This window comes from Equus quagga, chromosome 4, assembly GCF_021613505.1.
Source record: "Equus quagga isolate Etosha38 chromosome 4, UCLA_HA_Equagga_1.0, whole genome shotgun sequence".
Classification (NCBI taxonomy): domain Eukaryota; kingdom Metazoa; phylum Chordata; class Mammalia; order Perissodactyla; family Equidae; genus Equus; species Equus quagga.
The window spans coordinates 41,177,896-41,205,471 of NC_060270.1; the positions used below are offsets into that span (position 1 = coordinate 41,177,896).

The 27,576-nt window shown below is 39.1% G+C and overlaps 1 protein-coding gene across 1 annotated transcript in view; it reads left to right on the forward strand.

Annotated features, from left to right (window-relative positions):
- The window catches only part of PEX5L (peroxisomal biogenesis factor 5 like), a 148,586-nt gene that overhangs the window by 114,065 nt on the left and 6,945 nt on the right, over positions 1 to 27,576 (forward strand). Inside the window, exons 10-13 of the mRNA XM_046659373.1 lie at positions 20,878 to 20,994; positions 23,245 to 23,388; positions 25,969 to 26,039; positions 27,338 to 27,535. Of these exons, the coding sequence (XP_046515329.1) occupies positions 20,878 to 20,994; positions 23,245 to 23,388; positions 25,969 to 26,039; positions 27,338 to 27,535 (530 nt within the window). The remainder of the gene's footprint in view (positions 1 to 20,877; positions 20,995 to 23,244; positions 23,389 to 25,968; positions 26,040 to 27,337; positions 27,536 to 27,576) is intronic.

The window sequence follows — 27,576 nt, forward strand, 5'->3', positions numbered from 1 at the left end:
CAGAAGTTATGTCAGTTTATATAAGACTGAAAAGTAGAATTCAACCTTCTGTTGACTGTACCTGAAGAATCCTATTTATTCTCTTCAGCATACGACATTAGCACAATAGTACTATTACCACAATAGCATCATTTGATAGTTTAGCATTCATTTGGACATTTCTGCCTTATTTTCTTCGGGGAAATCTGACCAAGTGGCAATGTTTATGATTTTGCAAAAGTTTGACTGAGGGGTGTGTCCCACTTATATTTTTAATATAATTTTTAGCTAAAGAACACAGCCAGTATTGTTTGTCACCATTTCAAAAACATGATGCTGACTTATAGCCTATTCAAAGAAAACAGCAGTCCAAAAGCCTAGTAACGGTTAAGTCTTTACTCAAAAACTATTAATTTATGGCAATTGCTTCTTAATCTATATTTGATTTGGTAAACAAATTTGAATATCTTCTTGAAACTGGAATTTTTCGTGAATCTTAATTTGCAGTCAAATCCTTATGTTTCTTTACCTCAAGGCCAAAGACAGAGGCAAATCAGTAGCATTACACCGTAATACATCACCTGCCAGAATGAATCCCCATCTCTTCTGCCACAAAGAGTAGATTTTCTCTTCTCAAAGGAGAAAGCCTCTTCCGTAAAATTATCAGATTCTAGACTTGCTGATTAATTCAGAGACTATGGTCTCCATAACGACCAATACATTTCACAGCCTGTGTTGGAAACTTTTTTCTTTAAAAATTGGCACCTGGGCTAACAACTGTTGCCAATCTTTTTTTTTTTCTGCTTTATCTCCCCAAACCCCCCTGTACACAGTTGTATATCTTAGTTGCAGGTCCTTCTAGTTGTGGGATGTGGGACGCCGCCTCAACATGGCCTTACGAGCGGTGCCATGTCTGCGCCCAGGATCTGAACCCTGGGCTGCCACAGCGGAGTGCGCGAACTTAACCACTCGACCACAGAGGTGGCCCCTGGAAACTTTTTTCTACTTAGAAGCCTGTCACTAGAGAGCAAGCTACATCAGAACACTGAGAGGGGGAAATAATACTTTAAAATATATATATAAAGTGTTTTTTACTTAGTAAAGTGGTCAATATATTGGTTAAATTGTTTATTTTTCAAATCTCTTATTTTGAGATATCTTTATTTCCTGTTATTCTACCATGCTATAACATTATTAAACATTATTATTTGTCAAGCTTGTACTAGCTTTTGCACATATGCTATCTCACTTAATTCTCAAAATAATCCTAAGAGTTAAATAGTAGTAATCCATTTGCAGATGAAGAAATTACCCAAAGGCACAGAGTAATACGATAGTAAGTAGCTACTGTCGGAATTCAAACTCAAGGCTTATTGGTCCAAGACAGTGATTTTTCTGTACAAAATGTTGCCTTCTCCAGAGATTTTAAGTAAAATTTCCCAAATCTATTAAGACAAGTGGAGCTGGAATCTAAATCTTTTACTTCCCAGTGAAACTTACATAACATCAGAAGTAAATGAATTTATGGCTTTGAAAAGAGGGACTGTTAATATTTCTTCGTGAAAACCTATAATAAAGATCTCCATTATTCTTTAATGCACTTGCAGTTGGATTCCTGCGTTTTAAGGATGTATCAACATGGAGAGGCAGCCCTGGTACAGCCAAGTTAAGTAGGGTTTAAGGGAAATTTAATTTTCAGATTTACAAATTTTATTTCTCTGATTTTAACCTGTTCTTAATTCCTCTGTTCCAACTTATTATTGAAATAATCAAAGAAACAAAACACAGGGAGAAAAAAGTCTTCATAAGTACTGGATAATATGAATAGATGCCACTAAAATGCCAGAAAGTTTGAAGAATTTCTAAAAATATTCTAAGACTATTCTTGAAAGAAAACACACATTCTGTCTTTATGAACAATCGAGGTCTAAAAACTCAATTTTTCAGCAAACACCAGAAGGCCAAGGTAGAAGCAGAAAGGAGCAAAAGGGATAATAAATCTCTCACCTTAAATGAAGGAATTCAATATTATATTTGTTACTGAATCAGTAGAGAAATAAAAGGTCAAAATTGTGTTTAATTGAGTATTAACTACTAATACAATAAAAATTAATGTAATACTTCCAAATTAATAAAGGATGAAAAGAAGGAGGAAAATGGCTTATCAATATGGCAAATGATGGGGGAAGAGAGCTAAAGTAAGTCCTCTTATCTCAATTATCACAATAAATGTAAGTTAAAGTCTTCATTAGAAAACAAAGATATTCTTCACAGTTTCAAAAATAAAATACAAGTTCTTTTAAAAGAAATACAAATAAAATTATAAAGAAAATAAAATTATACATACAATTAAACAAAACTATACAGAAAAATTATAATAACGAAAAGGGTGAAGCTATACTAGACACATTACTAGATAAAAGAGAATTCACACCAAAAAGGATTAAATGGAATAAGGGACAGTTTAGACTGATTAAAGGTAAATTTTACATTGAAGATATAATAATTATGAATCTTTATGTAAACTTAGAAAATCAAAAAGTAGAAGTACAGGGGCCAGCCCAGTGGTGCAGCGGTTAAGTTCGCATGTTCTGCTTCAGGGGGCCGGGGTTCACCGGTTCGAATTCCGGGTGCAGAGATGGCACCGCTTGGCACGCCATGCTGTGGTAGGCATCCCACGTATAAAGTAGAGGAAGTGAGCACGGATGTTAGCTCAGCGCCAGTCTTCCTCAGCAAAAAGAAGAGGATTGGCAGCAGTTAGCTCATGGCTAATCTTCCTCAAAAAAAAAAAAGAGTAAAAGGTAGAAGTACGATAAAAGTTCTGCAATATGGTAGACTAGGTACCCTTCAACTCTATTATAAATATTAATATTTAAATAAAATGTTAAATATTAAAACCAGCTTTTTAAATGTGTGGATTAGCTTGAAAGAAAGTAAGAAAAATCCTTAGAGGCTAGAAATATGAAGTGGGAACATAAATTCAGAGTATGAGCAAGGACTAATGCTAGCTGCTACCTTAAATTATCTGCTAATCTCATTTACCTGCAGCTACAGATTTTAACAGTCACATGGGTGATAATAAACAAAATCTTGGGCCCAAACAAAGTGGGGAGTCAAGTTTTTAAAAAGCCGAGAACCTTGAAGGGCCACACTTTAGTGAAGGATAAACTAGGGAGGAAATGTTATCAGTTATTGGTGATAGATAAGGATTCATCAACAGACCAGAAACTTTGAGGAATTCTAAAAATTACAGTATTGGGTAGGGGAGAGTCTCCTAAGAGAATATGGAGCAATAAGCAATCTTCATGCAAGTTAGGCTGTAATTCACACAACCTGCATGGTCCTGAAACTATCAAGCCAAGAATTCAATTTAAAGTGACCCCTTGTGGTAGTACCCGCACTGCTTGCCAAACGCGCATACATGCATGTACATAAAGAGACACACATGAACACACATATGTATATACATAAACATACACATACATAGATGCATATATAAACAAACACATATACGTGCGAGTACATTAAAACACATACATAAATATACACAAACACACATGCATCCTTAAAATACATGCATAAGCACACATACTTACACACACATGCATACACACAGTTGCATAAACACACACACATTCTCTCTAAAGGAATGCTCCTCAAACCAAGCCTCAAGAAATTTTCACAAATAAATTTCCAAAAATATATAAGTTCAAAATCAGATATCTCAAAACACATAAGAAACCATGAGTGAGAGTCAGCAGAAACAGCAAACAGAAAGATCATACTTCAAAGACTTGAGAATTGTCAGATATAAAATATAATAGAAGAATGCTTCACATATTTAAATAAATAAAAGAGAGAATTGAAAACATAAGTAAAGGACAAATGACTATCAAAGTAACTGGGCAAGTATGGAAAAAATAGAACTTTTAGAAAAAATATAGTAATAACTGCAATTAGAGTCTAAAGTTTTGTGTTATTCAGGAGGAATATAAATATATTTATTAATTTTAGACTTTTAAATATGCATGTTACATTTTTAAGGGTAATCACAAAAATGATAGAAATGGAATATATGACACAGTAAATTAAAGGAGAGAAAAATGGAATTAAGGTAAAAGAAAAAGCTTAGTCATTCCAAAATAAGGCAGAAAAGGAAAAAAACACTTTTAAAAGGTAGAATAAATAGAAAGCACAAAATAAAATGGAGAAATAAATCCAGATATATCTGTTATTTTGTGAATTAACCTGTCTCTACAATTCAGTGACGAAGATTAGCTGACGAGATTTAAAATAAAACGAATTCTAGACTGCTTATAAAAGACACACCTAAAACATAGGGACACAAAAAGTCAGAAAGAATAATCATGGAAAATATATACCAGGCAAACTATAACCAAAAGAAAGCTGACATAGCTATTGGTATCAAGTAAAAAAAAAAAAAAAAAAAAAAAACTCTGTAGGCAAAAAGCATTTCTAAAGGCAAAAAGGATTTGTAACTAATATAATAAAGTTCAATTCACAGGAAGATAAAACCATTCCAAACTGGCATACAACTAAAAAGATATGTTCAAAATATATAAAGTAAAAATGGAGAAAACTACAAAGAGAAATGAATGAATCTACTATCATAATGGATATTATAATATGCCTCTTTAAAAATTGATGTCATACAGAAAGAGATCAGTAAAGACACAGAAGATTTACTCTAGTGGACACACACAAAATGCTGCACACAACAATTGCAGGAATATGTATGTGAAAAAAAAGTGTTCTGCCTCTAATGGGGCAAAGAATTTTTAAAAATATTATATTCAGTGCTAGTGGAAGAATGGACTTGTACAATATTTCTGAAAGACAGTTTCGCAAAAAATATCAAAAGCATCAAGATTTTTGTGCCTTTTGACCCAGCAGTTGCTTAATAATCCTGAAGAAATACTAACTCATGTGCATAAAGATACATGCCCGAGGATATTTGACACACATTTTTACAATAGCAATAATAGGAGAAGGTGAAACGTAGTAAGATAAATCTAAAGGCTCATTAAAATGATGTAATAGTTGTATATTTATTGACATGTAAATATGTCCATAATGAAAGGCTGCCCAACCACATGTACAGTAAGGTTCCATTTTCACAAGCAAATGATAAAATAATGATAATAACTAACATTTTTTGAGCATTCATTATGTTCCAGCTACTCTGCTAAATATTTTAGAAGTATTATGGAATTTACTTCTCACAATAACCCTACAATATTTTAAAGTAAATATTTTAACTTCTTTTTATTGATGAAAAAACTGGAGCTCAGAGAAGGAAGTAACTGGCCCTGAGACTCAGAGTTGATGAGCAACGGTTTTCATATGTCAACACAGGAGGAAAGCCTAAAATAAGATTGACCAAACTGCTCCCAGTTATTATATCTGGGTAGTAAAATCATTTTTTTGTGTTTTCATCGATTTTTTCTAATCTGTCTACAAGCAAGAGCCCTACATGTTTTTTTAATTTTTTAAGTATTTTATCAAAAAGTATCAACCCAAATAAAAATGCATAAATGAAATAAAAATCCGTTCCTCTCATATTTTGAATGAATTTTAGGAAGTCTCTAGAATATGATGTTAACACCCACGTTAGTATAGTTTGAAAGACTTGGGCGATCCCTAATTTAAATTCAGTTTAATCCTTCTCTTCCCCTGCCATCTGGACAGTTAATAGGCTCTGAGGAGTTCCCCTCATGAAAACAGAGCGTGTTTATAGTTTATTGTCATTAAATACTTAGTTAAAATGTGGGACGGCAATTATCTCTGAAAACAACCTTTTAATTATTCAAATGTCATGACAGCATAGCTTAGATGCAACAATTGACTTTTCCATTCCTCTTGAGTCATCAATGTTCTTCAGATTCTAAATATCCTTTTAAAAAATAAATCACAAGCTCTGCCTCCAAGGAAAAAAATAGCCCCTAATGTGGTTTTGTCCTCACAGACCTTAAACAGGATTGTTTGTGCTCAGCTAGTTAGCAGCATCCATTATTGACTGATATATTGTGTCATATTGTTGCCGGCACGTTGGGTTCTTGTTGTCTCGCAGGATAGAAGTCGAGAGACAACAAATGGGAGTAGAAAAGTAAGAGTTTATAAGCTTGTGCACAGGAGAGGCACAAGGTAGCCGGTGCAGAAAGGAAAGGGGCAGGTGACCGGCTCTTTAGGGAGCAGGATTGTGGGGCTTTTATTAGGCAAAGCCTGAGGAGGAGGGCCTCATCACGGCATGTAGAGGCGGAGTTGTGCTTGCACCTGCACTGTCGCGTAGCATGCTACCACATGCGATGCATGTATCATTAGCATGCTAGCTCTCCACCCCTGGAGACACAGGCCATTGGACATCTACCCAGTTTTTTCTTGGCTAATCTGATGATAATAGAGTGGAAAAGCACAGACTGGAGTCAAGAAGACCTACATTGAAATCTCAGTTCTGCACTGTGAGCCATTTTCTTTGGGCAAGTTATTCAATCTCTGTGACACTGGCTTCCTCATTTATAAAAATGGAAATCGTGTTCATAAGCCCATTTGAGGAATTAAGTGAAATAGGGTGCAAGAAAAGGTACATCCTAGGAAGCTCGGGAAACCATTCATTCAACAGGTATTTGTTGAGCGCGTATCAGGCACCAGGTCTCTTGGCTATCATCTCATTTAATGGGCAGAACTTGATAGGGTGAGAATAAAGGAAAATTTCATTTTGCCTTCTCCGGCCCATTCAAACCCCATTTGTGAGCTAGTTTTATCCAAGCCTCTGACTGAAATCACAGCTTGGTCCCTTGTATTAGTTTCCCATGGTGTCATAACGAAGTACCACAAACTAAGTGGCTTAAAACAAAAGAAATTTATTGTCTCACAGTTCTGGAGACTAGAAGTCTGAAATCAAGGTGTTGGCCATCCTCATTCCAAAGCCTCTAGGAGAGCATCCTTCCTTGCCTCCTCCAGCTTCCGGTAGCCCAGGTGATCCCTGGCTTGTGGCAGCATCACTCCAGTCTTCACATGGCCGTCTTCCCTCTGAGTCTGGGTCCAAATTCCCTTCTTCTTATAGGACACCAGTGATACTGGATTAAGGGCCCACCATGAGAACCTCATCTGAATTTGGCTATATCTGCAAAGACCCTATTTTCAAATAAGATCACATTCACAGATACCAGAAGTTAGGACTTCACTGTATCTTTTGGGGGAACACAATTCAAACCGTAAGAGTCCCATAACTTTTCCAGTCACTCTAAGATAATAAAAAGTCCTCCAGAAACTTTGGGTCTCAAGAACAGTGTTGTTTCAGTAACCAACATTTCCAGTCCTCAATAAAAATGATGTGACTCCTTCCCTATTCACAATTTAGAGATTCTCTCCTCCCGAAGCTAGGAGCGTGTTTAGGCTTGATACTCTGTGTGGGGAAGCCACCAGCTGAACCTTCTCTCTCCTGGCTCCACTTCCTACCCCTCCCCTCAGTAGTCACAGTTTCTGAGCCCTCCAGTGTGGGCCCAGAGCAGTGACGAGGAGGGGAAGGAGCCCAGCCCTGCGTGGCAGGTACAGTCATGGCCTGGCATAAGTGCTCTCCAGGCTCGGTGGGATATTTAACACAATGAGTACATTCTCTCTTGTTCTGATTTTGTGGGTCTCTGAGAGATTCCTGCTGGAAGTAGCCAACTACGGTTCCAGTGAGAAAGTCACCAATCCTCACCCTTCCAGGAAGTCCTCTTGGGTGGAATTCAAGACAGCTGCAGGTTGGCTCACCCCTTGATGGCCCAAACCTGGTCATGAGAAACACACATCCTTGAACATTCACCTCATAGAATGCTCTCCCCTGACACCTTCAACTCTAGCCCTTTTATAAGGATAGTAGGCTAAATGTTGGAGAAAAAAATATATAGATATAATATAAAGATAATCAATATTATATATACATATATATATAAAACCATTCCCTTTGCAAGTCCTGCATAGGTAGTCAGGCACCTACTTTTTCATTTTTTTTTCTTTCCTTTTTTTGAAACTGCAGCTGAAACTCAGACTGAGAGAGTCCCATGTTAACATTCCATCGTAGTTTCCTTCATTCCTGATAGAAAAGAAGCTGAGTGCAGTATCGCTGACCTTGTAGTTCTAAACAGAATGAACTTGGTTTGTCTCAGAAAATTAAGTGACAAGAGACAAGCAGAGGGGCTCTGTTCTGCTCTTTCCTCCACCAAGATAATATTTGCCAAGCAACAACATTGATTGATCCTTAGTGCTCAGGACAGGTTAGAATTGCAGAACAGGATGAGGGAAACCAGAGTGCATTCATGAAAAGGGTGTAAGAGTAGCAATTAGGCAATGTGGGTCTGGCCCTGGTCTGGTTATTAACTAGCTAGTGACCTTGGACAAGTCACTTATGAAAGTCAAGTAAATTAATACACTTGAAAGCTCTTTAAAAATTATACATACTCAAGGTGACAATACTATTGCTCTTAGTAAGAAGCAATGTAGTTTTGTGACTAAATCCTCATTTCTTCACTTAGAAAATCTCTGATTTATTCTTTCCTCTCTATTCTCATTGCAATCATCCTGGTCTCAACCCAGATTACTGCAATAGCCTCCTAATTTCTCTCTTCTGCCCCACGCCCGACAGTTCATCCCCACAGGGGCAGGTTGGACTAGATGCCCATAAGGCTTCTTCCTTCTTGGTGTGATGCTCGGATTCTATGAGACAATAAACAGGAAAAGAAAACATAACTATTCCTTTTCCTACCTCCTTTCTTAGCGTTGGCTACAATTCAAATATGGCATTTGGCTTAACAGTTAAAGATTAGATAGATACATAGATACATAGATGGATATAGATAGATAGGTAGCTAGGTAGGTGGGTAGGTGAGTGGGTGGGTAGGTATAAATGCATGAAATTTAGGGGGGAAAAGCAAGTTAAATGAAGATCAGGATTTTTCAGCTACTTCATAACAGTTTCAGTAACTCCACAAACACTCCAAATTTATTGTTGTATTTATTGTTACAATGTACGACAGCGTGTGTGTCTTTTTATCCTCATTTTCTCTCAATCTGTGGCGATCTGGCTTCCACTCCTATTCCACAGACATTGCTCTGGACAAAGTCATCACATCTCCACTACTGTTCACGCCCATAGATGCGCTTCAGCCTAATTTAACTCTCCACAGCATTCGACACTGTTAAACATTTCCTCCACTTAAGGATTCTCTGTCAGTGGGTTTTCTTCCCTCCTCTCGAGTGAGTTCTTCCTCCTCTGCCTCTTCCTTGTTGCTGATATTCCTGGGAGTGCAACTCCAGGCAGCCTGTTCTCCACTCCTGACACACTCTCGCTGATTGAACGCATCCCCTTGCCTGGTTCCAGTCACTATTCACATGCTGATGACTCAAAATCCACATCTCTGGCTCTGATTTTTCCTCCTGAGATCAAACCCACGTAGCCCACAGCCTACTCAACATCTATGCTCGAACATATCAAAGGCACATCAAACTGAACATATGCAGATCCGAGCTCTTCACCATAACCCTGCTTCGCTTTTTCTGTTCTCCGCCTCGGGGAATAGGATCCCACAAACGAAAAGCCTCATCTCTCTCTCTCTTTATCCTCCAAACATCTATGTCTCCTCCAACATCTAATCAAATACCAAATCCTATTGATTCTACTAAATATCTCTTCAATCCACCCATTTCTCTTCATCTGAATTGCCGACACCCTACTCTGGTCGCCATTGTCTCTTATACAGACAACTCTATCAGCCTCGTAACTGGTCTCGCTGCCTCCAGAGTGGAGAATGGAATGCCCTACTTACTCTATTCTCTTCACTTCGGTCAGAGTAATTTCTAAAACACAGATCTGAATTGACTTCCCATTTGTCCTTAAAGTCCAAACTCACTGACCCAGCTTTTTAAGGTTCTTCATGATTTGGACCATTCGCCTCTACATCCTCAACTCTGACTCCCACCTTGATACCTATACTGGCATCATAATAAATTATCTGTTCCCAGAATAGGCCGTGTAATCTTCCTCTTAGCTTTTGCACATGCTGTTCCTCCTATCAGAAATGTCCTTTCCTCACTCCATTACTTGGCTAACTTTTCACTCTTAGAGTCTCAGTTGGCTTTTACCGCTTCCAGGAAGATGCCTGAACTTCCAAGTCTGGGTTGGGTTCGTTTTCTCTTTGCTCCCAGAGCACCTTTTCCCCCCTTGTCTTACAGCTCTGTATTGCATTTGTCTGTGCCCCACCAGACTGCACACTCCAGTGGCAGGATCAGCATCTATCTTGTTCATTGCTATACTCTGGTGACTAGAACATTGCCTGCTACATAGCACGCTTGTCAATAGTTTTGCTAAATGAGTGAATTAAATTTGTAAGTATTTATAATAAATTACTTTGAGAAGATGCTACCCTTCAGATTTTATAATAACGTCAATAAAAGAGGTTCTGTATGAAAAAAAATCCGTTTTATAAAGACATTAGAAAAACATCTATCTTGAACATCTAAGTATTTCTTTTTTAAAATGTTGTGCCTGGCCTTTCAAAATGTGTTCCTAATTATATAATAGCTCCTGAAACCAGTGCGGGTATGTATATCATTTATTAAATTGCAGCAAAACTTGCCAGGACAGTCTAAGAACTGAAAATAGAGGAATTTCAATCCATCCATAGCCTCGTCTCCATTGTTTGTTAGGTTCTGTAGAAAAGAGTGTTCCAATGGCAGACTTTCTTCCAGGCCGGTGGAGTCTCTGGCCTGGCATTTTATTGGGCTTCTCTTCTGTGTTTTGATACTGGGAATGAGGCAGCTGCTGCCAAGAAGCTAGATCCAATGCCTAGTATCCTTGGCAGAGAAAATATTTCTCCAGTTCTATCCAAATTAATCCTCACAGGTCAATAAATCAATACACAAGGAGAATGTGTGATGATTTTGACCATCTGGACTTTTTTTAAGGCTTTGGTGGGTGTAACAGAGACTACCTAGCTCCACAGTGGCTATGAACAGCTGGACATTAGCTCAACGTAGCATGGACACGGTCCCCTTCCCACATGATCCCACCACCCTGATCCAGGGCAGGGGAGCTCCTGTGGCTTTTCAGAATCCTCACCTTGCTATTGAGTCAGCCAGTTTGATTTCAGTGTCAAAGAAAGCAGCTTCAACCAGTTTCCTTCCCAATACCCACATAAGATAACAAACTGGATCTAGACTCTGTCTTCACACCTGGTCAACCATTGTGACAATCAAGTAGTCAAAAAGATGAAGGGAACATGTCAAAATTTTGGTACAATATGATCAACATAATATGAGTGATCTTTTTATCTGAATTTTCCTGCCAAAATGACTGACCCAGTTTTTTTTTTTCTTAAATACTCCTAAAGAATGGGGCAGGGGGGTGGGGAATTTCCACCAGGGAAGGCAGTGTCTCATGAGTATTAAATATAGCAAGTTAAATTCTCTTTCACCAGGAAAAAATGTTACAAAGGAAACTGCTTCTAAACCAGTCCCTCCGATGCCTTGCCCTGCAGCAAAGGAAAGGGCGGGGCGAAAGAACCTGTTTACACGCCCAGACATCCTAAGGTTGCTTTAGTTGTAGCTATAAATGCTACCCATGGTAAGCTCTGTCTATGTTCTAAGCCCAGTGACATACTTTCATCCTTTCACTCACTGCTCACAGCAGCCCTATCAGGTGAGTGTCACTCCCATTTAATGTGGGAAAATTGGGACAGAGAGAGATTCAGTAACTTGTTCAAGGTCACACCACAATTAAGTGGTGGAACTGGGATTCCAACCAGGTCTAACTCCAAAACTCCTGCCTTTAATTGCTATTCCCAATATAAAGAATGTTTGCGTGTTTTGCAGGCCCTGAACCAACCATAGCACTTAGAGTTGTTGGTCACCAGAGAATGATTCCTTTCTCAAAGATTCTCTCTTATTTATTTTAAAAGCGACAACAATAAGGGAAGTCAAAAAGTTGGGGGAGGAAAGGTCAGGGACTATCCAGAAATCCCACTACACTAATAAATTAACTGTTTTCATTTTTTCAGGTTTCTCCCAGTCTTTGTCCAATCTGTATACGTAATTATATGTAGTTTCAAAGGCCATTTTAAATGACCAGTTAGTATTGAAAAGATAAATACGTCAAATGAGTTGTCTCCTCAAAAACATATAAAAATTGTTTTAATTCTACCCTCCACATTCTGGGTTTCATTTCCTTTTCTGGAACAATAACAACAAGAAAATCTTGAAGAAATCTGACTCACACAGCAGATGTGAGGATCAGAGAACCTGCTGGCTAATTGGAGATGAGTTTCACTGGAAACAATCATACAAAAACAAGCTATGTATGGTAAATTCCTATTCCTGATGGCTTCTCAGGATACACCAAATTTATCTCACCAAAGAGCTCTGTTTTGTGGAACTTCAGATGCTCATGCCCTGGGTCTCTATATAAGCGTTTTCCAGGCTGTGTTCTGGAGAACCTTAACCACACACACACTCAGAGTTTGAAGGTAAATACATTTAGGGACTACTGTTTCCATCCTCCTCTTAGGGATTTAAAATGTACATTAGCATAGGAAGATCCTGGGAAGTCATGCAGTATGAAACCTGCTCACTTTTGTCCAGAAGTTGCAAACTCAGTTGCCAGGAGCCAGGCAGGTAAAGGTAATGATCTGGTGGGACCGGGATGAAGTAGAGAACACATGTAGCACCTGAGAGTTGCTGTTTCTAGACACGCAGGCCTAAAATTAACAGATCTTCGTGAAATGTCTGAAATCTGAGTTTTGATGTGAAATTTCTCATGCAGAATGTGGGGGGATGAACATGTCTCTTCGCTAGATCTGGCCCACAGGCCACCAATTGGCAGCTTCTGGTTTAACCTAAAGTTTCTCAAGCCCATTTAACCACAGAACTTTTTGTTTCTAGAACACTCTTTGGGGAAATGCTACCACACTTCATTATTCTGCCAATGCTTCAAGGAAGCCCAGTCAAAGTTCCCTTCTCTACACTTAGCCTTCCTTCTCTGTTCCGGTCCTCTGACCTAAGTATGTTCTAGTTACTCTGACCGTGTAATAAATTACTCCAACACTTGTGGCTTAAAACAGCAATATTTATTTTACTCGAAATCTGTAATTTGGGTGAGGCTCAGAGAGGATGGCTCATCTTTGTTCCACTAGGTGTCAACATGGCTTGAAGGCTGGCGGGCGAGGGGTGGGATCCATCTGAAGGCACTCTCATCACAAGTCAGATGACTTATGCTGGTGGTCACCTGGGATCTTAGTGCAGGAGACGGCTGAAACACCTACAGGTGGACTTTCTTTGGGGCCTGGGCTACCTTCCAACATGGTAGCTAGATTCCATGAGTGACAGTCTGAAGAGAAAAGAGAGAGGCAGGGCGAATCTGTATCACCTTTTAGGATCTGGCCTCGAAAGTCACACCAGGTCACTTCCATTGTATTCTATTTGTCAAGTGTTCAAAGACAGGGCAATAGACTCCATCGCTAAACAGAGTGTGGCAAAGTTCTGAAGAGGATGGGAGACCAGAAATACTGTTGTAGCCATTTTTGGAAGATACAATCTGCCATAAAGGGAAGGATGAAATCTCTTGAATTCTGGCTCTTTTATTTACCAGTAATAGTGTGACTTTGAGCAAGCAACTTCATCTCTTTTTGCATCATTTGTTCACCCTATCCTGAATTACAATCACCTCTATTTTTATTTTATCATTGGATAGTGAGCCTCTTGAGAAGAGCATCCCCATCTAGGTGTTTTGTTTCGTTAATATTCCTATAATGCAAAGTACAAACACGTGGTTTGGGTTTAGTAAATATTTCTAATACTTTATTTTTTAAAACTATTCGGAGTTTCCTAGTAACTTTTCATGACTTGTAGACGTGACTGAAGGAGAAGAAACTCCCTCTGGAACTGAGTCACACGGCTTGCAGTTCATATTGTTCTGTGCCAGTCTTAGCCTAGGGATAACCAATGTTGTGGTTGGACCAGCCCTTGTGGGTCTCATTATGATTGCAAGATGCCCTCAGAAATAAGCATCAGGAAACTTTGGGGGGGAAAAAGTTTATTACTTACAAGTCCTGGAATTTACATGGCACACCTGGGGCCATACAGTGAGATAGCAGTAGAAAGGGATGGGGCGGGGGGTAGGGGGGTGTCTGAGGGTCTGCTTTGATTGGGGTCGAGGGTGGGGGCCTAGAGTCTTGAGGGCTCACTCTTTATTGATGAATTTAAAACACCAGAGCATAAATTTAAAGCACGGGGAGAGAAAAAACAATTGGCCCAATGGTCAGTTATTGAAATCAACCAAGATCTCTAAAACAAACGATCCTTGCAGGGGAGGTGGGGGACAGCCTGGCTCTTTATCTAGTCTGGTGGCTGGCAATGTGCTTATTCAAGATAGCCATCTTTGAAGTAGATGTCTCTTTGAGGTGGATGCCTTGGCAAGCGAAGCTTAAGTCAAGGATCGTCCCACAAAAAGAAAAGCCACCTGTCGGGGCTTACACTACAACTACCCACATGCCGCTTCCCTTGTCACATGACTTGTTGTCACATTGAACATGAGACAAGGCTCAAACCCAAGGGCCCTCCCCACCTCCTCATGCCTGTGGTAAAGCAGCCCTCTAGTCCCCTGCCGCTGGTGGCACAAAGAGCAACCAGGAGGCCTGCAAGAAATAAACAGCCTCTAAGAAATTGGCCCCATAAAAGTCTACTCCCAAAGCAGCAGCAAACACCAGACTTAGTCTCCAAACCTCACTCCAGTGCACTTAAGAGCTGTTCTTTGTTGTGAATACAAATAGCACTGGAACCACAAACCCACATATAATCATGTGAAACTTGGGGTTCTGCAAAGGCATTCATTTGCAAATAAATATGCTAAGAGCCCTTTCAGAAAGGACCGCTGCCATTGGAACAACTTTTGCTCATTGTGCTTTCATACTCCATTCCTTTTTGCCACTTGCCAAGTGAAGAAGAATGGAAGGGAAAGAACAGGAAACTTCGATTCTCTGTTAGAAATGGCTCTTGGTTGCCTTCCGACATCCTCCTCAAGCCTTGTATTGCATTATTCCCAGCTTCCTACACCCTTTCCTCTCCTTCCCATCGTTTCCTAGTTTTCCTCCCCACGTTTCTGCAGCTAACTTGCTGCCATGTTGTTTGGTGAGAGCCTCAGGCTATTTACCCAGGTGCCTGCCAGCATCAGCAGTGATGGGCGACTGAATTAAGCAAGAAGTGTGTCCAACCCAGGGGCAACTGGAAAAATCTGTATTGAGTGCTAGTACCAATATTTTTGTTTTTCAACACTTCTGAACCAACCAGTTTACAGTTCGTGGGACTGCATCCTCTATCCTGGGAAATATTCTTTTTCATATATGAATATAAAATAACATTAACTGCCAATTCCTTGGTCCTTATAAATCACAAATTCTAAGCACTTTACGTATATTGTTTCACTTAATCCCTACAACTGCTCTAAGAGACTTTTTACGTTTGACAGATGAGGGGACTGAGTGAAAGAGGTGAACTAAATTGCCGAAGGTCACTTGACAAAGGGCATAGCCGGGATTGCAGCCTGTTCTGCTTGATGCCAAAGCCCATGTGTTTTCTTCCCGAAACTGTTTAGATTGAGGAAGGGGCATGCATGACAGATTCTTTTCTTCTCTCATAGAGATTTTATTAATTTTGAGCCTTCCTGTTTGAGTCAATAAATCAATTCATTAATAACGCTGCAAGCAGAGATACTCAGGGTTGTAAGAGACCCTAGAATTCATAAGGTCAAACTGATCTCTGAATCGTCTTTACAGCACTCCTCACATTGGCTATTCTGTGTCTACTTGAAGACTTTGATGTTGGGGAACCCATCTGTCTGAGGAGGAAGCTATTCATTCCATTTTCAGGCAGCTTCATGTCGCGTTTGATAAAAATCTGTCCCCCTGGAACTGCCATTCATTTATCCTAGTTCTGCTGTCTGCAAAAGCAGGCTGAGCCGGCTTGCTCAGCTCTCATTACCCTCTGAGCCTTGCTTTACCAGGCGAATTGCTTCACACACTCGGTTACTGTTGCCTGTTTGCTCTTGTCTGAATAGACTCCAGTTTGTCAATGACCCTCACTACCTGGGACACCCAGGACTGCACCCAGAGCTCAAACTAATTCTGACCAATCAAAATTCAATCCCATCCTCGAACACAGTGCTGCACATCTATGATTGCAGCCCCAGGCTGAATGTGTTCTTTGGGCATCCACGTGGAATTCTCAACTAATATTGAGCTCTTCATCAACAAGAGATGTGGTAAATGGGAACATTTCAGCCACTCTTTGCCAGCCTAGGCTGCTGGATCCCAGGGCAATGAGGTCCCTAACTCATCTGCATATAATTTCACTTCAACAAAAATTGTTTGTTGTGGCAAATACTTCATCCAAACTTGCATGGTGATTTTCATTCCTCATCATGTAAGGGGTACCTTTTTTTCTTTTGCATATGCAGAATGGGTTGATTGTCTGTTTAGGTTTTTTTTAACTTTGATTCAGTGACAATTAATCAATGGATGTCTAAAGAGGCAAAAGAAAGTCAGACTCCTCACATTGCAGAATTGGCATGTAATCTCACATCAACACAACCCCAGGATCTTTCTAATCAGTGATTGTGTTTGACCACAAAATTGAAAGTATCTTTACTTTAACTCAAGGATGACCAAAATAGACTGGTGAATGGGAACTGATTATCTGCTATTCCTTAAAATTCCCTGGTTCTAAATTAAATTATTTTCTTATTCTTTATATTTTGACTTAATTAATATTTAATTTTGTCATGGTTCTTATAGAAATTTTTATTTTCTAGTTTTACAATCAAAAAGGAAAGGGGAAATGTCAAATATACTTTGGGGAAAATGCTTTAAAGTATAATTTTTAGAGATCAGTGACTAGGCTGGAAGCCCCCATCAAAAAAAAAAAAAAGAATGATCTTGGGCTAAGATCTCCCTTCCCTCTTATTCTGATCTTCTGCATCCATCTGTGTAGACAAAGAAGCCTGAGCTACTGTCTAATGAACCCAGTCTTCTCACTTTACAAATGATGGAACATAATGTACAGATGGGTTAAAGTGACTTGCTCAAGTTCACATGGATAATGGCAGCTTCTAGCACATATCTCTCTTCTTCCAAGCCATTGATACAGAATATCATTTTGAAGGAATTCAGAGAGGCAAGAGATTACTCTCGTATGGGGTCTTCGGAGAAAACATCATGGAAGAATTGAAATTGGAAAGAAGTAAAGCATTTTTAACCAAATCTTACTTTTTCACCAAAATAACACATGCTAGCAATAGAAATTTTGGGAAATGCTGAAAAGCACAAGGAAAGGTGATGGAACAATTGCTCATAATCCCACCACGTGAAAGCAGTGTGATTGGTGAATTTCTCGATAGTCTTTTTTTCCTGGCACGTTATTTGTTGTTGTTTTCTATCACTGTGAACATACTACTTATCAGGGAACATTATAATTCAAAGCCTATCCCATCTTGTAATAAACTCTGCATAGGTATTATTTTAATTGCTACATAACAGTCCATTTTTGCCATAATCTTCTTAATTTTGCTCCTATTTTTTAATAATTAGGTAGAGGGAAAGATTTAAATGAAGAGAGGAAAGATATGTAGAAGACAATATGTATTTACAGCAAATTAAAACACCAAAATACAGATGTGTATTTGAGCTTGAGCTTGTGGGTGATTTTTGTTTCATTCTTTATATTTTTCTCAATGGTACAAAGCACTAATAAGCATACCCACTTTTATTGAGCACTTACCATGTGCTTTATGCCACAGATATGTTTTCTTATTTAGTCCTTATAATGACCAACCAACTATTATATCTTCATTTTAAAGATAAGGAAAATAAGACCTAGAGAAGTTAAGGGACTTGCAGCTCAGTGATGCAGCCAGAATTTGTTCCCAGGTCTGTCTGAGGAGAAAACGGCTATTCTTAACCACTATACAACCTATCCCAAGTTTTTTACAAACATCTACCATTGTTACAATGAGAAAGCTATTTTAAAAAATGAAAATGGATTGCAAACAATAGTTCATTTCTAGTATAAGCAGATAAGTTATCACCAATAGAGTACCAAAAACAATCTACCAAAATCCCACAACAGCTAAGAAAATCATCAATACATAAAATCCCCTCAGCCATGTCTAAAATGTTTAAAATCCAAGTATGTTTCAGGTTTCTCTGAAATTGATTAGAAATAGAAAAAAAGAAGCAACGTTAATTGCAGCTACGTGAGTGAAGTCTGGATTCTGAGACTGGATGAAAATTGATTGTGCTAAAAGTAGTCTTCTGTAATTAAGTGAATCTGTGCTGTGCACTTTAATTAGTCGGCAGAACTAATTCTAAGTGGTAACCTTAAGTCCTGGTGTATGTCATTCAACAAGAACGTGGCAGCCCCACCTCAGGTGAGTTCTACCTGTTTTCCGCAGCAGTCCTATTGATGCATCCACGGCTCTAATGTGAAACTGCAGGAAATGTGATGCATCCTTTGGTAACCCAGATGTACACATTATGAAATCTTCCTCATTCCTTCATTCAGAGGACTTGTAATAGGTTTAGGTTCCAAGGAATCTCACTGGGGGAACGTAACTGCCTTAGAAAGTCCTTGAAGTCATTGGCATTTCACATCACACACTGGGGGACTTGGCAGAGTCAGTAAACATTATAAAATTCACTTGATAGGTTTCTCTTAGTTTCTATGCAGACAAGCTGAACCTGTGTCTTTGAAAAGGTGTTCAAAACAATGAATCTCCAAAAATTTTCTCTAAACCCCTCAGTATCAGATTTCATGGTATTAAAAAATGGAAAGATGATTTATTTTTCTTTTTATTGTTGTTTTTAACCTTTTTTTAATTATAAAAGTAATGCATACTCATAGAAAATTCAAGAAGTAAAGAAAAGTGGAAAGAAGCAGGAAAAACATAACCCATCATCTCTTCATTCAAAGAGGGATTGCTCTTAACATGGTAGCACATTTCCTTCTAGTCTTTTATCTAGCCATTGTCTAGCTGAGATATCATTTTGTTTGCACAAATTGGTATTCTACTAGAAAGATTCATTGAAAAAGAAATTTTGAATTTTATTCCTAACAACTTGGGTGAGTGGTGGCCATTCCACGTGCTTCTAGCATCTCAGACACAGATTAAGATGCCTGCTGCCCTGAGCCTTCACTAAGGGGAGGCCTCCCCTGAAGGGACAGGACCCACTTTGTGGTAGGAATGAGTATCCTGGACATAACAAAGGAGGAGATCATTCCTACTATTTATTTAGTAGCCTGGGATTAATCCCATTGGGCTGACCCTCATTCCCTGAACATTTGCATCCAGAAGTATGCTTATAATTCGCACTCAGAGCAACTTTAAGAAGAGTTGTCACCACAGAACAACCACTACCCAGGCATGAGGGTGGAGTAGAGGATGTGACTGGAAGGATTAAAAGGCAAGGGGCAACCTCAATGGTTTGTCAACAAGTCGCAGGACTCAGAATCATAGAAATTGAGATTTGCGGATAAAGTGTATGAATCTCAGTCTCAGACTCAGGTGTTCAAAGAATACTCATTTCTTTGTTTTCTTAAAAGAAAATAAAGTGGTTTCCAAGCATCTCGCTTACCAAACTGGCAGATAACTTAGTCTCAGGTGCCAAATATGGAAGGCTTATGTGGTGCCAGAAAACAAGGGCAGAGTCTCCACCCTCTTGTCTGTCCTGCTGACTGCCAACAGCCAATCAACCCCAGCTGGTTCATTGAAATCCAGTTGGTCTCTATTTCCCAGCAATGTGGGTGTCAGAGTTCAAGTCAGCGCCCCCAGTCACACCCTCTGTCACCTTCTTGGTTGGGCCAATTTGCCAGGGAACTACCTAAAAGCGATGTACCAGTCTCCTACTCATCTCAGAACCCACCACCCTCCTTCTCTTTTCCCACCCCTGGAAAGTGCCCCTTCCTCTCTTAAGTTCTGCCCCTTTTTCCTCCCCCAAGACACGGAAAGTACTTTCTTCAGGCTTCTTCTATAAAATAGAAGCGAATGGGGGACAAACCAGGCAGAAAAATTCTGCTTCGGTCCAGGAACACACACCTCCCCTGAAGTAAAGGAGAGCACATGGCCTGGTTTCCCTTTTGGAAGATGTAAAGGAAAATTATAATGAGAAAAACCTATTTTTCAAAAGATCATCCTGCCATAGAAATGACTTTGCATAGGACTCAGTCAAGTTCATACCCAAAGCTGAGGTCCTTCATTCTTTAGCACCCAGAGGCCATGTTTGCCAGGAGGTGATGAGCTTGGGCTTAGAGGCCAGACTGGAGTTCAGATCATGTGCAGTCCTAGCTTTGTGACCATAACCCTCTAGGCTCAGTTTTCTCCTAGCACAGTGCTTGGCACAGAGTAGGATCAATTAATGTTACTTTCCTTTGTCCTTGGCCAGGGATCCCTCCCCAAGTCACTGCCCAGCCAGTCCCAAAGCTGTGGCTCTAATTCCTCATATCCTAGGAGCAACTCCAGGAAAGGCTGTCCTTCCTAAAACGTGTGCTTGGTACCCTCATTTGAAACTGTTCAAGTAATGTATTTTTAGCTGAATTTGGTTTATATGATCCCGGTCGTTCAGATGGTAGCTATTTTCCTGCCAGAGAAAATCACATCTAATCCATTTTAATATTTTGCCCACTGTGTACCCTCCAGAAGCTCTTCAACCATGAGTATTGTTGGATGTGGACAGTTGGAACATTTGATTCCTCCTCAGAACTCATTTTGACCTATGAGGAAAACCGTCTCCCTGGAAATAAACCAGATAATGTAGCATGTTCTTAAATCCATCTCTCTTCATTTCTTCTGTCTCCTAGTCAGATACAGAGTTTTGGGATAAGATGCAAGCAGAATGGGAAGAAATGGCCCGGAGGAACTGGATATCTGAGAACCAAGAAGCCCAGAACCAAGTTACGATCTCAGCTAGTGAGAAGGTGACCAGTTCTCTTATATATGCTGACCAGTTTTCTCGACCGCTTTGGATCACATTTAGTTGATAACTATCTTGTGAAAACATCCAAGAGTTAAACATAAAATGTAATGTCAATCTGACCTAGAAGAAATTCTAATAGATAAAAATAATATAATCATCCAATGTGTGAAGGCAGCAGAGCTAGAATGGAATATCCTTATTTTTATGCATGTTAAGACAGACAGTGTGGCAGCCAACAGAGTTTGGACCCTGACTGCTGGCCAGTTACTGAAATAACTGACATTGGAACAAGAACTGGGCAATCCCACAATGCTTTTCGTCAGTCAGCCACATGAGCCATGTCCATGTGCTAACAACATCAGTGAAGCAGGGGAGTGAAGCAGGGCTGAGGACTATATTTCATAAGTGGTCATTACACAGCTAGCAGAGAAACTCAGTGGAAAAGATAGGCTTCATACAACCACGTCAAGCCCCAAAGGATTCCTCACAGATATTCCCCCAGTAGGAGCCCCAGCAAATGTGAGTGCAGTGAACAACCAGCCAAATTACCCATGAAGTCCCAGTTGCCCTGGGATTTATGCTTTTAAAAACTCTTGGGGAAAAAAACACAAGAAATAAGTTTAAATGATTTGAAAGATAGAAAGAGATCTCGAATTTTCTTATACAGGAGAAGAAAGACATATATATATGTTTACATAATGGGGTTTTTTTGTGGTAGAGGAAGTCTCAATATTCAGTTCTGGATAACTTCCATGATATTTAGTTCAATCCAACAAATATTTATGGAGTGTCTACTCCACACTTGATACTGCGGAAATGATGATTAATTGTCTCTGATCTTAGGGGATTTGCAATCTACATAGTCATTAAAATGTCTTCCTCCTCCCAATATTCTCTATCCCACAGGAGGCCAGGCAATCTCATAAATCAGAACCTATCTCTTTAAAAGTAACTGTCTTTTCCACAAAGTAATAAAAACTAACTAAAAAGAGAACATTGATGCGGACCATCAGACTCTGGGCTATATAATCCATGCACCTGAGGCATGGCTGGGACCCTGCGCTCCTCACTCCTGGGACCCTACATTCGTAACCACTACAGAAGCTAGTCATACCCTGTGGCTTTTGATCAGGGTTTTGTCTTTCTAAGCACCTTTGCAGAATGAAGGTCTCCATTTGATCTATTTTAAAACCCTAGTAACATCATCAACAAACTAGCTTATTTGTATCTATCAAATTGGAAGGATTTTATGATAATCTATGTTAGTAAGGTTGCAACAAATAATGTCTCTCAGATATTTTCAATGAGAGTTTGAGACAAACTTTCTCAAATACAGTTCAGCTACACACATCAAGGGCCGCAAAATAGTTCCTAGCCTTTAGCCTAATAAATCCTTCTAGAAGTCTATCCTAAGTTAACAATCAATGCAGACCAAGATTTGAGCCTGAAGCTTTCACTATAGCTTTATTTATGATGACAAAGAAATTGAAAGTAACCTGAATGTCCATCAATGGAGGGTTGATTAAATAAATTTTAACATAATATAAATAATTATATTAACTAAAACTAAGTGAGGCTTAGGTGTCAAAACTGCATATATAGGATGGGCTTATTTGTTTAATTTGTGTGCTCATAGAAAAATACTAGAAGAATTTACTTGTAAATTCTGTATTGTTTAAATTTTTCCAATAACAGAAGATCTATAACATTAAAACATGCATTCTCAATGGGGAGCTGTAGCCATCAATGAAGCATAAACTGGTTTGAGGAGTGGGTAGGTGAAAAAAATCATGCATATGGTTTGTAGCCCTCCAAAGGGCCACAGAACAGACAGATGTACAATACATGGTATCAACATTTCAGGGGCTGGGTGGCAGCCCTTAGCAAAAATATGTCCAAATAGTCAGTATTTTTAAAATCTTTGGGGGGAAATGGTTAAACCAAAAAGAACAAAAGAAATATCCAAAGGAAAACAAGCTCCAAAATATTAGCAGTGATGACATTCAGGTTGTGGCGTTGTGGGTAACTTCTTGTTTCTTTTTCTATTATTTGATAACAAAATAATATTATCTAAAATTTATACAATGAAAATGTACTACATTCATAATAAGGAAAAACAGTAATTAAAACTTAATTGAAATTAAGTTAACTAAGCAATTAATGAATTAAAATTCAAAAAGAACTTACTGAATGGAAGAAGGAAGAGATGTCGAATTGGATGTCGATGGATTGGCCCTTCTCTGTGTTATAGGGATATTACTTCCACACTGAAAACCCCTTCAAGGACTGGCCTGGAGCATTTGAAGAAGGCTTAAAAAGGCTGAAGGAAGGGGACCTGCCAGTCACCATCCTGTTCATGGAGGCAGCGATCCTTCAGGACCCCGGAGATGCAGAGGTGTCCTTTCTTTTTCATCCTGCCAGGCTCAGAAAGTGGCTGCATGTGCTAATGAGGGACAGAACGGGACAGAGCTCTACTGGGTTGCCTTTTCATTAAGTAAAGGTTCCCCAAGGAGTTAACCTGGTTTAGTCTGATATTTGTTTGAAACTTAACAAATAGTGACCTGTTTTCTAAGCAAATCTGCAGTATCTACAGTGTCTGAAAATAAAGGGTGGGGACAGGAAAACGAAAAACTAAAATTGCCAACCTGAAAGCTCAGCGGTTTTCAGGGGCCAGTGTATAGTTTTGTTTGGATCTAAAGCCACAATATATCTCACCCTTCATTTACTCAGTCGACATTTATAGAGCACATACTATGTCTCAAGAATTATGCCAGGCACTGGCTTAAAATATTGAAGAGCTGGAAAGATAAAACAGTTGAAAGGACACATTTGTGGTCTATCTGGAGAGACGAGTAAATAAATCAATGCAGTGTAATAAAAGCAGTGTCAGATAACACACAGGATGCTAGGAGAGCAGAGAGCAAGGCTCCTGATCCAGCCTTCCCCTCCTAGTGACTCCAAAGCCGAGTTTTGAAGGAGAGAGGTTTAGTTAAAGACAGCAGGGGAGTGAAGCTGTTGTTAAGAGGGAATGGTTAAGCTTCTAGGCTCTGCTGTCCTGTGTGGGTTTGAATCCCCGCTCTACCGCTGGTCAGCCATGGGCCATGTGACCTGGGACAAGTCATTTAAACCCTCTAAGCTTCAGTTTTGTCACATGTAAGATGGAAATCATGATTATAATAACTATCTCATTGGATGTTGTGAAGATTGATTTAGTTCATACAAATAAAGTGCTCAGTTCAGTGCCTGGCACATCAATATTTAGCCTTCATTAGTATTATTGGTTGTACTTAGTTTGTATAGAAAGAACAAATAAACTGATCACTAGTTAAAGCCCCTAGTATCCTGTTAGTCAATGAATGAGATTGAACGGAGAGCTGGGATTCTGAATCAAATATTGGAATTTTTATAAAAGATGCATAAATCTTCTAGAAGAGAAAGTCGTTGCATTAATAGAAAACTGTAGGCCACACCCCCCAAAATAATAATGTCGTCTTACATTTCTAAATGCTATGTGTTTTCATGTATATTGTATCATTTGACACAACAACCCTAGGAGCTAAAAAAAAAAAAGTATACATTATTATACCAGATTCATAAATGAGAAAATTAGGACACTTGGAAACTAACGCATCCTAGACAAGGACCCAGGACTTATGAATCTATGGAGATCCCAAAGCTAAGATAAGGGACAATCTTCGGACAGTGAAAATGACACCAGGCCCAAAGGCTAGGAAGAAGGCCCCAGAGAAAGAGTGTTTCATCAGTCTTTTCTTAAGAAGCATTCTAAGATGTGTGGATGGTGAAATCAAAATAGAGGCTGCTCTGTGTACATTTGAAAGATTAAAAAGAATCACTGATATTCTTGTGGGGAAGAATCAGCATGAATTTATATGGAACCTGTAATAATAACCCATGAGGGGAAAAGCCAATACAATTTTTACAGCACTTTAAAATGATTCTTTGTGTTTTCATATAGTTTTGTTTTAAAATGTCCATAATATCGATTCTCAAAGGTGGGAGAGTTATGCTCTTCCCAAACCTTTTTAAATCCCTGAGACTCTGATACACCTCTATCCCTAGCAAATTTGAGGACAATGTGTATAAGGCGAGGTTTTGTTGATGTGTATTGCTCTTGCAGTGGTGTGAGAATTATTGTTATTATAAGTATACAAGTAGAAATTTGTTATAAACTTTCATTCTAGATGTGAAAAAAGTTGTCTGCTTGAAGATATTCTTCACATTATTGACAATAGCAAAGACTTGGAAATGACCCTAGAGAAATAAGGGAATTGGTTGAGTAAATAATGGGATATCCATTCAACAAAATTTAAATTATAACTAAGAGGATTTTGTAAAAACATGAAAAAGTGTTTATGATGCAATATAAAGTGTAAGCATAGGCTATACAATTATATATACATTTATATTGCATTTTATGTGTTTTTTATGCCTTTTAACAATGATTATATTAGAGCAGTGAACACATTGTAGGGGGTTATGTTTTGGTTTTTCTTCCCTAGTCCCTAAATTTCCTGTTACCACTTCTAATAACTGCTTGACTTTCATTTATACAAGCTAATTGCATTTTGTGCATCTTGAGATTCCTTGTTGTAAACTTTAGACTATTTAGCTACATTTCTGGGTTATTTTTCTGCCTCACAAATGCATAATTTCATATATTTACCTTTTGGTTTGAAGATACCTAATATCACGAAATCTCAGAAACTCAGAGGTTTCCATGCGTCACAGGAGCGAATAAACACTGAGATTGTAAATAATGACAGAGGATCTTGTCCCAGGAGTCACAAGAGAGTTTGAATGAAGAAATGCCTGTGATATTGTTCCCTTTTATAAGACTCTCACGTCTGAGACAGGTTGCTCTGCATAGAGGAATCTGTCACAGGTCAACAAACCAACTAAGCCCATGAGCGATTCTGCCTCCTCTTGCAATGCTGACATCAGTTGTTTTTCGTAGGCGTGGCAGTTCCTCGGGATAACACAGGCGGAGAATGAAAACGAACAAGCAGCTATTGTCGCCCTCCAGAGGTAGATAAAGCTAAGTGCAAAACCGTGGGCCACTGGTTAATGGACTTCCTGTTGTTTCCAATTTGCCTTTTGATCCTTAAGTACATTGTAATGAATTGGGCCAGGATCAGAGCTGAGATACCACATAGTACTTACCCTTAGCTCTGGAAAACAAGAACTTACGAAGAAATAATGTTCCTAAATCACAAAGTTTTGCCATCTACAAATCCATTGACCTTCATGGGCACAAAAGAGGCTATGTCTAAGCAGTCACAAAATAGACTCATTGAATAAGTAGTTCCTTTTAACTTTCCAGCCTTCTGCAGCATCTGAAAGTTTTCTTTAGGCAAAACATACTCAAAATAATCTCAATGTAATTTTTGCTCCTTGTGTGTATGGAGAATCTCCTGAAATTCAAGTTTCAGCAACCTCAAAGTCTAACTCCTGAGCCCCCAACTAAAGACTAGTCTGCTAGACTGGTCGCCCTAGACTGCTTTGGGTGGGTGTAGCACCACACCATGCTTGATTAGAGGCCCTATTTAAACTCTGGAAAAATAGCCCCTACCAAATAAATTTCCATTTCCCTACCCTTTCTTATAAACAAACAAATATATACATATAGAGACATAGGTACTGTCCAGGGCTTGCTACTCAAAGTCTTATCCAGGGGCTACCAGCATCATCACCATCCAGGAGCTCGTCAGACCTGCACAGCCTCGGGCCCAGCCAGGCCTACTGTATCGGAATCTGCAACTTACCAGATCCCCGGATAATTCTCATGCACACCAGAGTTTGAAAAGCCCTTGCTAGAGGCCCGTAGAATAGCATGAGGGGAGCAGCTGTAGCCTGTACCTCCTGTAAATCCACATCAGGAGTCTGCAAACACGGGAATTTCCCTCTCCTTTACAAATACTGTACAATCTGTCGTCTCTGGATGTCCAAATTTAGTTCAAGTCAGTTTAGTTTATGAATAAGGTACATTGAATATATTGATAGTAGAGGAGTGTTAAAATAATGATATCCCCTGCTTCTCATTAGATAAACCAACTACTAATAAATTATGTGCAGGGATTAGTCCCATTTTCTATAGTTTTAAAATAATTTATTAAAATCATCAAACTTAGCACTTGTTGGATGAGTTTTAACTTTCTTAAAAATATGCTTAGGCCCCAATTTTCATGTATTTCCCAGGGAGTTAACATAAACTTAGCAATGCTCTTGCACCATTTAATTAATAAAGACTTCAAATTTTCTAAAGAACTATTCAGACTCTGGCTCCAAAAAAAATCTGAAATTGACTTCTTTTTGCCTTCTTTCAGGTGCTTAGAATTGCAGCCCAACAACTTGAAAGCTTTGATGGCTTTGGCCGTGAGTTACACTAACACCGGCCATCAGCAGGATGCCTGCGAAGCTCTGAAGAACTGGATTAGGCAAAATCCAAAGTACAAATACCTTGTGAAGAGCAAGAAGGGATCTCCCGGCCTCACCCGGCGAATGTCTAAGTCTCCGGTGGACAGGTGTCCTCCTCGATAAATTACACCTATATACACAATTAATC